General features: G+C 46.4%; 1 protein-coding gene across 1 annotated transcript; it reads right to left on the bottom strand.

Moving 5' to 3' along the window:
- Positions 1 to 349: 349 nt before the first annotated feature.
- LOC127438144 (antihemorrhagic factor cHLP-B-like) lies at positions 350 to 14158 on the bottom strand. The gene is made up of 7 exons (XM_051693483.1): positions 13924 to 14158; positions 13724 to 13831; positions 13520 to 13604; positions 12528 to 12694; positions 11850 to 11963; positions 11287 to 11361; positions 350 to 1308 (listed from the first exon to the last, which is right to left on the bottom strand). The coding sequence occupies exons 1-7, from the start codon at positions 14125 to 14127 to the stop codon at positions 715 to 717; spliced, it is 1347 nt and encodes a 448-aa protein (XP_051549443.1). The 5' UTR covers positions 14128 to 14158; the 3' UTR covers positions 350 to 714.
- Positions 14159 to 15861: the final 1703 nt, after the last annotated feature.

The raw sequence follows: 15861 nt of genomic DNA, 5'->3' as shown, positions 1-15861 counted from the left end.
AAAGAAATAAAAGCTGAAATGAATCATTCTCTCTACTATTATTCTGACATTTCACATTCTTAAAATAAAGTAGTGATCCTAACTGACCTAAGACATGGAATGTTTTCTACAATTAAATGTCAGGAATTGTGCAAAACAGAGTTTAAATGTATTTGGCTAAGGTGTATGTAAACTTCTGACTTCAACTGTACATTATATGATTTCTTTGTTCAGCAAAAATCTAATTATTTGGCAATTCCGAATCAAGTCTGTTTAGTTGTTTGCTATCTGAAATATATATGCATAATTGTACAATAAGTACAATAATGATCATCGTGTTTAGAGACAATTATCACTCAAGCACACTGGACAAACTTGAAGGATTTTTACTGTGCCTGACTCTGAATGTTCTCACACACTTACATTGGTACTACCCACTTTGATCTCCAGAGTTGTTCAGTTGTTCAGAGTTGTTTTCTCAAAACATTAAAAGATACAATGGGCTAAAGGCCTCCCAAGATAAAAGGCACTTTTAATTTAATTTAAAACACTAAATAGCAGCACAATTGTGATTTGTTATAAAGAATGTTCACAGCGGGATCACATTGACTGATGCAATTACAATGGAGATTCATTTGTTTATAGAATACTTGAGATGTTATGAAATACTTCATGTGATTACAATTAATAGTGCACACTTTTCTTATGGTGGTTATTTTGAAAAGGCATTTTGGATTAATCAAATATCATAGGAGGAGGCGCAAGCTCTGGTGGACCCCTGCAGGGATGTGAAGGAGGGAAGGGGCAAATTGGATAAATAGAGGGGGGTATTTTTACAAAGCCATGGCATGGGAACTCATGGCGCCCCTCAGACCCAGATTCTGGAAGTCCAAAAGGGCGTTTTGGACACCGGGGTTTCTCTTTGCCAGAGTGTCCCACATGTTCTGGCCAGTCTTTGTGATCTGAGGTTTTGTTCTTGTGCCCGTGGCCCGCATGTTCTGGCCGACCCTTTTGATCAGGCTTTTTTTTGTCCTCATGATCTGGGCGATGAGGATGAGCATGATCTGGGCGATGAGGATGAGCATGATCTGGATGATGAGGATGAGCATGATCTGGGTGATGAGGATGAGCATGATCTGGGTGATGAGGGTGAGCATGATCTGGGTGATGAGGATGAGCATGATCTGGGTGATGAGGGTGAGCATGATCTGGGTGATGAGGGTGAGCATGATCTGGGTGGTGCCCTGGATGGTGGTGGTGGTGGTGGTGGTGGTGGTGGTGGTGTGGTGGAGGACCACAGTCTCTTGACTGAAATGGATGAGTTGAGTTCTGGAAAGGATTAGAGCAAAAGACCAACATATTGGAGTTAGGGTTTCCACTCCTTATTCCACTCCAGAAATTTTATTATTATTATTATTATTATTATTATTATTATTATTATTAAAAATACAAGCACCTTCCAGTTTGAATCCCTTAAGCTCTGCTATATTTTTTAGCTGGTGTTTGCAAGTTTTCCATATCCAAATTTAAAAGCTAACCTTCATATTGTATATTTTTACAATCTTATGATGAACATACATTTTTTTATCCTGTCTTTGAAAACCTGTGATTCAGGCTCTGTTTGCTCTTTTTTTCCCTGCAAAAAGTGTTAATTCATTCCATTATATGGCAGCATACAATAGGAAAAACAATTTTTCCTCTTTCACCTTCTGTCACAATATACAGATCTGAAATGCAGGTGGCATTCTAACGCAGCTGAGCACTCACCATGTGCTCGTCCATAGACATTCAGTCTATTCTGTGATCACACACACCTTCTCCAATGTTTTGTCCAATATCTTGACTTCTAAGTGGACTAGAAGCTTATTCTAGATGTTGTTGGAAATCTGAGATCCTCATCTTTACAAATCTGTATAAAATTCCATCATCAACATTCGAGAACATATTTTTCTTATGATTTGTTTATCATGCCTTATCTGCTCTACTGTAGTTCCCTATCTGTCACTCACTCGACGTTGGTGTCGATGTAGTGACACTAGGGGTCACTCTTGGGAGCCCGAGACACCTCTGGTCTTTGATAAAAGGCCAATGAAAATTGGCGAGTGGTATTTGCATGCCACTCCCCCGAACATACGGGTATAAAAGGAGCTGGTATGCAACCACTCATTCAGATTTTCTCTTCGGAGCCGAACGGTCATGCTCATTGAGCTGAATACTACTGTTCATTCACCTGCTGGATCTGACGGCGCATTTCAGCGGCTTCTCCCTCCTCTGCACTGGTGCACTGCAGAGAACGCCCCTGGGCGCTTCGGCAGAAAAACTAGAGAGTATATTTTCTGAAAGAGCATTTTTCCCCTCTAAAAGAGTATATATTTCTCTAAAAGAGCGCACACACGGAACGTCTTTTTAAAGACGCGTCTTTTTAAAGATGCTTTTCCGATTGTGTGTTATTCCTGGTTGTGCTCGTTATCTCTCGCCTTCTAACGGTCACGATCACTGTCTTTCGTGTCTGGGCACTGCTCATGCGGAGACAGCGTTCGTGGATGGTCACATTCTCATTGCGAGAATGTGTCCATGGCAACGTTGCGGTCGCGGCTCGCCTTCGTAAAGAAGCGAGCCACCCCAGAGGCTCCCGCCTCGGTCCTTTTACCCACGGGTTTGAGGCCAGCGCGGCTAGCACTGGGGGCGATTTGGGGACCCCAATGGGACCGCCTCCGCCGGGTATCCCCCCGCGGAACTCCCATTCCCCAGCACGCTCGTCTGCCCCGATCGGGCTTCCGGGTGAGTCCGCCGGCTCGTCTCACGGCGAGTTCGACCACTTATTCGGAGCCTGCGAAAGTGATGAGCTCTCGAGCGCAGCATCGGAGAGCGGGCTCGTCCAGTCGGAAGCCTCGGCTGGGCTCCTCCCTTCGGGGTCGATCGCCCAGTCACAGGCTGACGCGGAGATGACGACATGCTTTCCCGGACAGCCGCTCGCGGCTCTGTGATTGGTTCCTGGGCTCGCGGCGCCGCTCAAAGCCACGCCCCGCCCCGTTCCTTTCTTCCCGGAAGTGCATGAAGAGCTGACAAGATCGCGGGAGGCACCTTTTACTGCCCGGTCCCGATCTTTTCAGCTTCCCCGCTCTCACTACCCTCGATGGTGGGGCGGCCAAGGGTTATTCGGCAATCCCCCGGTGGATAAAGGCGCTCGCGGTGCACCTATGCCCGCAGAGCGCCGCCACCTGGCGTGGGTGCCCAAAGCCCCCGTCCAAGGCCTGTAGGTTTACGTCGTCTCTGACGGTCAAAGCCTACGGCGCTGTTGGACAAGCCGCCTCCGCCCTGCACGTCATGGCACTCCTGCAAGTCCGCCAAGGCGCTAAAGGAACTGCACAAGGGTAGTTCCGCCCCGGGATTGATGCAGGAACTGCGCTAGGCGACCGACCTCGCTCTCCGAGCAACGGAGGTCACGGCGCGGTCTCCCGGGCGGACGATGGCCACACTAGTGGTCCAGGAGCGCCACCTTTGGCTCAACCTGGTCGAGATGGGTGAGGCCGACAGGACACGATTCCTTGCTGCCCCCATTTTCCAGGCGGGCCTATTCGGCGACACTGTCGAGGACTTTGCCCAGCAGTTCTCGATGGTAGAGCAGTAGATGGATGCTAGACGGCTTGTCCTGCCCCGGCGTGGCTCAAGATCCCCCCATCTACTCATCGCCGAGGGCGTCCCCCTGCGGTGACTGCACCGGCTCCGCCGCAGCCCGCCCCTCCGGCCCGGCCCCGGCGTGGAGCCCACCGCAGGAAGCCGACGCCACCCGTCTCACAGCCGGCACCGAAGAACCCACGGAGGTCTTCGAAGCGCCCCTGAGACGGGCGACCCAGGGACAACGAAACCCGCTGCTCTGGAGCTGGTAAGCAGATCTTTTTGTTACCTTTTGCATTTAATTGCGCTACATGCCCAAGTGGCTGCAGTACTCAAGAGCTCCGCAAGAGTGGTTTCCTTGTTCCCTGGGTCACATATTCGGTGTGTACGGCTGGCATCACGACCACCGTCCACCACTCCATTTGGCAGGTTGGCGCTCCAGCGGCGGTCTCCCACCCTGAGCGCCCAGCTGTGGCACAATCCGCCCCCGATGTGACAGTCTCCACGGGTCATGAGGACAGGCCTCTTCCTCCCCCGTCCCAGGCTGTTCCGGGGGTGGTCACAAGGAGCCAGGTAAGTGCTTCGATGTCCTCGGACTCAGCACGGCCACGATGTGGTGTGGCACCTCAAGCTCCGCCCCGCCGCGAGGCCCCACCCGCCGGTACATCCGATGACGTTGTCCCTTTGGTCCCCCTTGCGCGGAACTCGGGTGCATGGCTTGCGCTTTCCAGTCCGTCGCGAGGGCTGGTCCGGACCGTCCGACTCGGCTGCACGATTCACTTCGCTGGGCATCCGCCCAGGTCCAGCGGTGTCCACTTCACCTTGGTGAAAGATGGAAACGCTGCTACCTTGCGCGGAGATCGCTACCCTCCTACGGAAGGACGCAATAGAACCTGTCCCTCCAGCCGAGATGAAGAGGGGGTTTTACAGCCCCTACTTCATTGTACCGAAAAAAGGCAGTGGGTTGCGGCCAATCTTGGACCTGCGAGTACTGAACCGGGCCTTACACAGACTCCCGTTCAAGATGCTGACGCAAAGACGCATTCTAGCGAGCGTCCGGCATCAAGATTGGTTCGCGGCGGTAGACCTGAAGGATGCGTACTTTCACGTCTCGATCCTTCCTCGACACAGACCCTTCCTGCGGTTTGCGTTCGAGGGTCAGGCGTATCGGTACAAGTCCTCCCTTTCGGCCTGTCCCTGTCTCCTCGCGTCTTTACGAAGATCGCAGAGGCTGCCCTTGCCCCGTTAAGGGAGGTGGGCATTCGCATTCTCAACTATCTCGATGACTGGCTAATCCTAGCTCACTCTCGAGACGTGTTGTGCGCACACAGGGACCTGGTGCTCTCACACCTCAGCCGACTAGGGCTTCGGGTCAGCTGGGAAAAGAGCAAGCTCCTCCCGGTTCAGAGCATCTCTTTTCTCGGTTTGGAGTTGGACTCAGTCTCCTTGACGGCGCACCTTACGAACGAGCGCGCCCAGTCGGTGCTGGCCTGTTTGAAGGCGTTCAAACAGAAAACAGCGGTTCCACTGAAACATTTTCAGAGGCTCCTGGGGCATATGGCGTCCTCGGCGGTGGCCACCCCGCACGGGTTGATGCATATGAGGCCGCTTCAGCACTGGCTCCAGACTCGAGTCCCGAGACGGGCATGGCGCCACGGGACACACCGCGTGGCCATTACGTCGGTCTGTCACCGTCTTTTCAGCCCTTGGACCGACCTCTCGTTTCCACGAGCAGGTGTTCCGCTAGAACTGGTCTCCAGGCGCGTCGTGGTCACGACAGACGCCTCCAAAATGGGCTGGGGCGCTGTTGGCAACGGGCACGCAGCTGCCGGCATCTAGACGGGCCCGCAGCTGCGTTGGCACATCAACTGCCTCGAGTTACTGGCAATTCTGCTCGCCCTGCGGAGGTTCCGGCCGTTGATCCAGGGCAAGCACGTGCTAGTTCGGACAGACAGCACGGCAGCGGTAGCATATGTCAACCGCCAAGGCGGTATGCGCTCCCGCTGTATGTCATAACTCGCCCGCCGTCTCCTCCAACGGAGTTAGCAGCACCAAGTCGCTGCAAGCCACTCACATCCCGGGCAACCTCAACACTTTGGCGGATGCGCCGTAACAACAGGTTACCCTCAAGGGAGAGTGGAGACTCCACCTTCAGGTGGTCCAGCTGATTTGGAGTCGATTCAGTCAGGCACAGGTGCACCTGTTCGCCTCCCAAGAATCCTCCCACTGCCCGCTCTAGTACGCCCTCACCGAGGCCTTCCTCGGCATAGACGCGCTGGCACACAGCTGGTCCCCTGGCATTCGCAAATATGCGTTTTCCCCTGTGAGCCTGCTCGCACAGACCCTGTGCAAGGTCAGGGAGGACGAGGAGAAGGTCGTCCTGGTAAGCACCCTACTGGCCCGCCCAGACGTGGTGCTCGGACCTCACGATCCTCGTGACAGCTCCCCCCGGGCAAATTCCCCTGAGAAAGGCCCTTCTTTCTCAGGGAAGGGGCACCATCCGGCACCCGCGCCCAGACCTCTGGAATCTCCATGTCTGGCCACTGGACGGGACGCGGAAGACCTAAGCTGTCTCCCACCTGCGGTGGTAGACACATTCACTCAGGCTAGGGCTCCCTCTACGAGGCGCCTGTATGCCTTTAAGTGGTGTCTGTTCGCTAAGTGGTGTTCTTCCCATCAGGAAGACCCCCAGAGGTGCGCAGTCAGATCAGTGCTTTCCTTCCTGCAAGAGAGGTTGGAAGGGAGGCTGTCCCCTTCCACCTTGAAGGTGTATGTTGCTGCCATAGCAGCACACCATGACGCAGTCGACGGTGAGTCCTTAGGGAAGCATGATCTGATCATCAGGTTCCTAAGAGGCGCCTGGAGGCTGAATCCCTCCAGGCCACGCCTTGTTCCCTCATCGGACCTCTGTAGTTTTTCAGGGTCTACAGAGAGCCCCCTTTGAGTTTTGCAGTCAGCCGGGCTTAAGGCACTCTCCTTGAAGACTTCCCTCCTGACTGCGCTCACTTCCATCAAGAGGGTAGGTGACCTGCAAGCGTTCTCTGTCAGCGAAACGTGCCTGGAGTTCGGTCCGGGCTATTCTCACGTGATCCTGAGTCCCCCGACCGGGCTATGTGCCCAAGGTTCCCACCACTCCTTTTAGAGACCAGGTGGTGAACCTGCAAGCGCTGCCCCAGGAGGAGGCAGACCCAGCCCTGGCGTTGCTGTGTCCGGTGCGCGCTTTGCGCATCTATTTGGATCGCACGCAGAGCTTTAGACTCTCTGAGCAGCTCTTTGTCTGCTTCGGTGCACAGCGGAAAGGAAGCGCTGTCTCCAAGCAGAGGATCGCCCACTGGCTCATTGACGCCATAACTATGGCATGTCTCGCCCAAAACATGCCGCCCCCGGTAGGGCTACGAGCCCATTCTACTCGTGGTGTAGCGGCTTCTTGGGCCCTGGCCAGAGGTGCCTCTCTAACAGACATTGCAGAGCAGCGGGCTGGGCAACACCCAACACCTTTGCAAGGTTCTACAACCTCCGGGTGGAACCGGTTTCGTCCCAGGTAGTGGCACGCAACACAAGCGGATAAGCCCGGGATAGCCGGCCGGGTGTATCGCTTGCACATAGCGCCTTCCACCTCCTTTTGAGCTGAAGACGTGCGCTGTTAATTCCCAGTAGTGTTCATAAAGGTTGTTCCCTGGTTGACTTCCTCCGAGCCCTGTGGCAGTCGAGTTTTCGGAGAGACTCGCTGCCGGCCCAGTACACGCGCTAACTAAGAGCCCGGTTCTGGGGTAGGTGCTCCGCATGTGGCGGTTCCCTGTAAGGCTAACCCCATGCGATCTATATCTTTCGCTAGTTCGTTTCCCTACTGGCAAACTGCGTCTTCCTTGGGCAGAGCCCCTCAGTCTCCATGTTGTAGTAACTCCTCCCCCATTGGGTAGGATCTACCTTGAAGGCTCTCCACATGGTTGGAAAGACCATGTGATGTATTCTTCCACTTAAATATCCCCCCTCTCTTGGGGCGAGGTGTGGTCTCCGCGGTGTCCTCCCCTTGGGAGGGACACCCCCCGACTAGACCTGGCGGCCCAGTCGGATAATCCCCCTTCTTTTTTAGGGAGTGGAAAAAGAGAAGGGGAAAGAGGCCATGACTGGGTTAAGCCTGTCTCTATCTCTGGGTAGTCGACTTGTCCCCAAAAAGGGCCGTTCGACACTCATAACTGTGTTGGGGGAGGTTACGTGTCGACCTGGTGTGCTGGCTATGAGGCACACAGCAAGTCTGCCCACCACACACCGCCAGTTCACGTAACACAGTTCAGCCTTGTGGCGTTTTGTATAGGGACCCCTAGTGTCACTACATCGACACCAACGTCGAGTGAGTGACAGATAGGGAACGTCATGGTTACTGGTGTAACCTCCGTTCCCTGATGGAGGGAACGAGACGTTGGTCCCTCCTGCCACAACGCTGAACTACCCGCTGAAATGGCCGGACCTTATATCGGCTCCTCAGCGTAAAACCTGAATGAGTGGTTGCATACCAGCTCCTTTTATACCCGTATGTTCGGGGGAGTGGCATGCAAATACCACTCGCCAATTTTCATTGGCCTTTTATCAAAGACCAGAGGTGTCTCGGGCTCCCAAGAGTGACCCCTAGTGTCACTACATCGACACCAACGTCTCGTTCCCTCCATCAGGGAACGGAGGTTACACCAGTAACCATGACGATTTTGTTCTGGGCATCAGACATAACACTGGATTATTTACCCTAGCTAGTTCACAGACAAGTACAAAAAATTTAATTTTGAAGAAAACAGCTAATACAGAGATTGTAGTTAGTTGGGGATTAAAGAAGCAGTGATTGGAGTAGACAATTTGGGTATTTACTCTTGGTCACTTCATGCATTTTTGCTGATCGCATTGCTATCCGATCATGAAAAGACCAGGTGTAAATGCCCTCCAAGATGGATACGAGATGGATATAAATATCCCGAGGTGGTTTGAGATGCATTCCAGGCGAAAACGGTCAAGTGTAAATAGATCTGGCTGTTTAAGCCACATATTTCGACTTTACTCCACCCAAATAGCACTACATCAGCATGGAGAAAATATGAAATATACTGTAACAGCTGCAGTATTTGCATAGGGCTTGTGTTGCGCAGTAAATAATAACAAAGAAAGAGATGAATGCACATTGTAGGAGAGACAGTACTTTTTTCTTCATTTATTTGATGCAGATCGCTGACGAAATGGAACTAAAAACTGACAAAGAGTGCAGCCGATGCACATGACATTTCTTACAGACGAGAAGTCACGAGGGGAAATATATACAGAGCGCACAGACACCCACACACACGCGCACTGGAATCAAATAATACAACCCCAATTATGAAAAAGTTGTGACAGTATGAAAAATGCTAATCAAAACAAAAAGGACTGATTTGTAAATTATATTCACCCTTTGCTATACTGAAAGCACTACAACTACATATTATATGATTTTTTTTTTCTTTTGAATGTTATTGTTTTTTGAAAATGTACAGTTATTTCAAATCAGATGATTGCAACATGCTCCAAAAAAGTTGGGACAGTCAAGTATTTACAACTGTGAAACATCACCATTTCTTCAAACAACACTTATTAAGCATTTGGGCACTGAAGACACAAGTCTGTTTAGAAAGTGGAATTTTCCCCCAATCATCCATTATGTAGGTCTTTAGCTACACAATTGTATGGGGTCTTTGTTGCCGTATGGTGTGCTTCATAATGTGCCACACATTCTCAATTGGAGACAGTTCAGGACTGCAGGCAGGTCAGTCTAGCACCCACACTCTCTGTATACACAGCCATGCACTTGAAATCCAGGCAGTATGTGGTGTGAAGTTGTCCTGCTAGAAAATGCAGGGACGTCCCTGGACGGCAGTATATGTTGCTTCAAAATTTTTACATATCTGTCTGCATTCATGGTGTTCTCACAGATGTGCGAGTTACCCATGCCATGGTCACTGACACACCCCTGGCCCATACAGACACTGGCTTTTGGACCTGATGCTATAAACAGCTTGGATGGCCCTTTTCCTCTTTGGCCCAGAGAACACGATGGCTTTGTTTTTCAAAAAAGTTTTGAAATGTGGACTCTTCAGACAAAAAGCACAGTTCCACTGTTCTACTTTCCATCTAAGATGAGACCGAGCCCAGAGAAGTCGGCAGCACTTCTGGACAGTGTTGATGTATGGCTTCTGCTTTGCATAGTAAAGTCTTGTAGACTTGCATTTGTGGATGCAGTGGTGAGTGGTGTTGACTAACAAAAGGTTTACTAAAGTAATCCCAAGCCCATGTTCATGATATCCATTTCAGATGAATTATGTTTTTAAGACAGTGACATCTGAGGGAACAGCGATCACGTGCATTCAGAAATGGTTTTCATCTTGCCCTTTACACACCGAGATTTGAAACTTTTAACTATATTGTGCACTGTAGAGGGTGAAATGCCCAACATCCTTCCAATTTTTCTATGGGGAACATTGTTCTTAAAGTGCTGGATTATTTGCTGAAGCATCTGTTGGCGAACTGACAAGACTCAAATGATCCTTGCTCTTGAAGGACTAGGCTGCTTTTGGAGGCTCCCTATATACTTTGACATGATTGCCTCACCTGTTTAACATCACCTCTTTCACATCGCCTTGTTATTTCAACTCTTCAGATTGTTATTAGTCTTAAATTGCCCGTCTCAACTTTTATGGAGTGTGTTGCAATCATCTGATTTGAAATAACTACATAAAAACAAACAAACAATGAGATTCACAAGGTAAAACATCAGATAATGTGTAGTTGTAGTGCTTTCAATATAGCAAAGGGTGAATATAATTTACAAATCACTCCTTTTTGTTTTTATTAGCATTTTTCATATTGTCCCAACTTTTTCGTAATTGGGGTTGTATATTAAATCTTTTAAATTTCCTGCCCGGCATTAGCATAATTGTGGAAGTAAACTCTGTTTTATTTGCATATAGTGTGGAAATTGATGATCGGATTTATATCCATTTGGCAGAGACACATTGATGTGGCCAAGTGTAAATGGCATGTGCCTATTCAATCGGATAGCGACCAGATTAGTAAAAACGTATAAAGTGACCAAGTGTAAATACCTCCTTTGTTATCTTACAGAGATCATATTTCACTTTGTGTGGTGTTACAGCAACAAACATAGTCACATTCTTGTGAACGAGAGCATTCATTTGATATATGACTTGACTATTTTAGTGCTATCTGATATACATTTATATTCCTATTCATATTTACATATTCTACATCATTACCACTGGTTGGCGCTCATTTGCGATGCAGAGCTTTTCAGGTCTTTTTATTTTTAATTTTATGTCACATAATACAAAAGTTATGGAGTTCTGTAAAAAGTTCAGAATCTAGCTTTCAAATGGTGCCACATATTTATGTATCCAGCAACTGTTTTACTGTTTTCTCTGAATATTTCTGTAGTTTTGAATTCAACTTGGGTTATATTTTTTGTTTAGTGTTCTTGCCTATTCTGTTATTTATGTCTACTACTGTAATACCTCAAATTTCCTCCAAGGCATAAATAAAGCACTATCCTATCCTGCTTTTTTTTTCAGACCTGTAGTATCCTTTAAGATGGGAAAACAAAACTGGGTCTCAATGATCCGGTTTGTGTGTACTGTATGCACATGAGATGTTTACCTGAGCTTCATAAATTTTACATTCCACTCTCGGTTCGTTAATTCCAACCTTAGTGGATTTACAGAATCCATACCTCTAGAGAGAGAGAAAGATACAGAAATCAACATTGACTGGGATTGCACACACAAAATTATAGTAAAGTATTCTCAAAGATCTCAATAATAAAGGTGAAGTGTGTGTTATTCTGTGACACTAGGCACAAAACGAAATTGCAAAAAAACAATTTTTCCGAACACTCCCACCATCTGTGATTAGGCGATTGAACAGATGGTCCCACCCCAAACTCACACTACTGGTTGCACTGGTGTCAGGCTGGTTGGAATGCTCAAATAGAGAAATGTTTTAAAAAAGTGCAGCAGAGTCACAGTGTTTATACTTTTCAAGAGAATCAACCTTCGAATGGCTTAATTACAATTGACTGTGCATATAATAATTGTGATACAAGTATTCCAAATACAAGTACAAGTTATCATCAAAACAGGTACACACTTCACCTTTTATTTTGTGGATTGTAATTTTATTTTGTTATAATTATTGTTGGATACAATTTGCTGTGCGCTTACAGCCTTATCTCCACATAAAGCCTTGCACGCATCTCGATTCTGGGACTCCTTGTTTGGACAGTCAGTCTCCACAATGGCAAACTGGGCAAAGAAGCTTTGACCCATAAACATCCACTGAGAAAAGAGACCGATTTTCTATTAACATGTAGTTCACACAGTTATATACCACTTCATTTTACGTAGCCAGATTTTTGACAGTCAGTGTGAAGTCTGGTCCACAGCTTATTCTATCCAAGAACCACCCATTTACGTTGTTTAGCAGACTTCATACGAAACTGAAGAACGACGTCATTTCGAACTAAATTTGGCCAACATGAAGGTGTTTTTGCATTTGTTTCGGTGGTCCATAACAGCTCACCAGGGTGAACTTCATAACACCTTCTTACTGCCATTGGTCCACGTCTTTGGTAGGTGTGCAGAGTTAATAGTGAGCTGGTGCAAAATTACCTACATTGGTACAATCGTGAGCGTAGAGCCAGGCCTTTAGAGAGGATAAGACAGTCTGACTAACATGTAAAGCAATCAACCACAGTTTGTTTTGTTTTTACGTGCTGTTTAGACTGTTGTGTGGTCCTTGGCCAGAATAATCTGCAATGCTGACTGGACTTCATGCTGATCTTCAAAAGTATGATTTATTGAGAATATTTTGAGCCTAAAACATTTTTTGTAAATCATTACCTGTGTGCTGATTCTTCCTACTTCCATCAGTTTAAAGTAAGATGTGTGGTTGGATTCCTTGTTGTATTTCTGCAGGGCAGATTTCACACTCTCTAGACCCTTAGGGTCATGAAGGGGCAGTAGAGCGGGGCAGTCAGGGCATTTCTTAACCAGCAATCGATGTGAACCTGGGACAAAACACAGAATTATAAGCGTAAATGAACCCTAAAAATATACTATTGAAGGAATTCACTAAGAATGAATTGTACCTGCTGAAGTGCTGTCTAAATATTCCTTTTACTAAAGGAATTATGCAAAACAGGCAACAGCACAAACATGTCCATAAAGTCTGCACTTGTGGGAACCTGCTGAATCGGTTCTTTAAAACGCTTAAAGCATACTCGACACCACCACATGTCTAAATGGCTGGTTATAATGCTCTTTTCCATCATTTTTTCTTCATATGAAGAATTACTACTACCATGATCAATAAAAAATTTACAAAAAAAATAATAATATGCAGGTGGTAAAAATGCAACATTAATTGTGCCGTAAAACAATCCTGAAGGTAATCAATTTTAGTCTTCAGAAGCTGCATACAGTATATACCATGTACAGTAAAGATAAAAATTGATGGTTTCATTCTTGTATTTCATCTGTCAAAATGATGGACATCATTTGTTATTATCCATCAATGTTTTTAAAGTGTGGAAAATAGTGGAAAATGTAGGTTAAAGCAACCTCTGAGTCATTTAGGCTACTTTAGGTAAACATTGACCCGCTGAGAAACTGAGTACTTGACTACTTTTCTGGGCGTTACTGTTACTCGACTAGTAAAAAAGAGTAGCCATGCAAGTCCAAATAGCATGTGACATGTATGGTCATGTTTCTTTAACCTTAAACATTTCTAAGGGCTTTTTAAAGGTTATAGATTTGAGCAGTGTTAATACATAAGTCAAGTGTCTAGAGAAAAAAAAAAACTTTTTATTGATTTGTTTTTGTTGTTGTAGCACCTGGCTCAGTGTCACAGATATAGTTTTTCACAGCTGCTTTTCCTTCAATACTAGAGATGGTCACATTGCATTTCGCTGTCACTTTCTGTAAGGAGAAAATAAAAAGGATATTAAATAAATGTCACAAAGATCTCTGAATTCAGAGCGATAAATGTAAATTATTTTTGCAATTATAGTTTGTAACATCTCTGGTGTTCAGCTCACCGTCTCAGTCTCTGATCTAACTTCACACTGATCTACAGGTTTAGGATTCACAATGTGACATACAGATTCTTCTAAGGTGATCCTGAAGACCACCTCACAAGGATCAGCCTGCACAGAAACAAGACAATTTTTTATGAGTAAGTCTATGCTCTGGTACAATTGAAATCACTTATGGAAGACTGGCTTTAGTGAAAACTAACCTTCTCCTCGGCTGTGCGACTGTCTAGAGAGACAAACTTGAACTTGTATCCATGACGATGATGGTCATTGATGAACTTCTCAGCTGCATCTGTAGCGATACTGTCCTGGTCTTCTAAACACTTATATTCTACATCGCTGGCGGCGCATAGCGCCAAGACCAGAATTGCTAGTATTACCAGCTGTCTCATACTGCACATGGACATGAGCAGTAAATCTTCAACCAAGAAACAAAGCTACTCCCCTGTCCAGACCTTTATAACAGACCCCGCAGGAGGAATGAGCAAACAATTTACTGCCAAAGATGACTGCCAATGTAAATGAAGGCAAAACAAATATAAAAGCTTCATCTAGAGGGGATTGTTAAGCAGTGGAGCAGAAATTACCATCATTTTCATGTCTTGTCCAGGTAGTTTTTTTTGTTGTTTTTTTGGGGGGGAATTTTTCCCCTTTTTCTCCCAATTTGGAATGCCCAATGTACTCTAAGTCCTCGTGGTCGCATAGTGATTCGCCTCAGTCCGGGTGGCAGAGGACGAATCCCAGTTGCCTCCGCGTCTGAGACAGTCAACCCGCACATCTTATCATGTGGCTTGTTGAGCGTGTTGCCACGGAGACATAGCGCGTGTGGAGGCTTCACGCCATCCACCGCGGCAACTACGCTCAATTCATCATGCGCCCCACCGAGAACAAACCACATTATAGCGACCACGAGGAGGTTACCCCATGTGACTCTACCCTCCCTAGCAACCGGGCCAATTTGGTTGCTTAGGAGACCTGGCTGGAGCCACTCAACACGCCCTGGGATTCGAACTAGCGAACTAGCGAACTCCAGGGGTGGTAGCCAGCGTATTTTACCACTGAGCTAACCAGGCCCCCTCGTCCAGGTAGTTTTTGAATTTATTATTATTTAATTTTTTTCAAATTTAGTTTAGTTTTGTTTAGTTTTCACTCTTTGACTGTTAGTTTTTGTGTGGTTTTCATTTTTCAGTATATTTAGTTTTTATTTTAGTATTTAAGAGCTGTTAATATGAATGTATTTACTGATATTATTAGGTGTCCAAGACCCTTGGTGGCGCTATAAGAAGCATTTTCACTAATACAATCATATAGGCTAGAATAAAAAAAAGAAAAAAAAAATGTTTCCTCTGATTCGAAGCAAAAGCTAGATTTCTGATTTAATTTCCATCTATAAAACTTTTCTGCCATTTTGAATTTTGTATGCATCTCCAAGATCGTTGTGCTGGAAATTTAGCATGTATCATCTAGAGACCCTCATGACAAAAAGTACATTTAAAAGAATTGTATTTGTCAAATCGGTGAGAAGATATAGGTTGATAAATTAATTAATTGGCTTCTATCTTCTAAATGATTTGACGAATCACAATACTATTGATAAGATTTTGTCATAAGGATCTCTAGATGATACATGCAAAAAATATTTTTTTCTTCAGAAATCTCAAAATGGCAGATGGACCTGAAATCAGATACTTGTTTTGTTTAGCTAATCCTTTTACATCTGCAAACACCATACCTACTAAGTAAATATATCAATTTTTCTAATTTCTTAGACCCTGTTAATTGCCGCTAGCGACTATATTTTTATGTTTGACGCTGTCAAATTTGCAGGGTTGTCTAGTTTTATGGCTATCGAGTGGCTAACATACCATACACAGACAAACACATTCAGACACTTACTCACATCTAAAGGAACTTTTTGACTCTCCAATACACTTGACCTGAATTTCTTTGGACTGTGGGGGAAACCATATCACCCGGAGGACCCACAGAAAACACTTTGAAAAGCATGTGGATAATTCTTCCTTGCGCTAAAGCCCAAAGAACTGTATACTTTGGTTAGACGTGAACACTAGGCATCTCAATACAGGATGCGTGATGCAAATTTCGAGTGCTCGAGCACTGAACGCGTGCGGCTCGATTTT

The sequence above is a fragment of the Myxocyprinus asiaticus genome, chromosome 49 (assembly GCF_019703515.2).
Source record: "Myxocyprinus asiaticus isolate MX2 ecotype Aquarium Trade chromosome 49, UBuf_Myxa_2, whole genome shotgun sequence".
Lineage (NCBI taxonomy): Eukaryota > Metazoa > Chordata > Actinopteri > Cypriniformes > Catostomidae > Myxocyprinus > Myxocyprinus asiaticus.
Note: the sequence above shows the minus strand (reverse complement) of the source record. Positions and strands in the feature narration are given on the sequence as shown.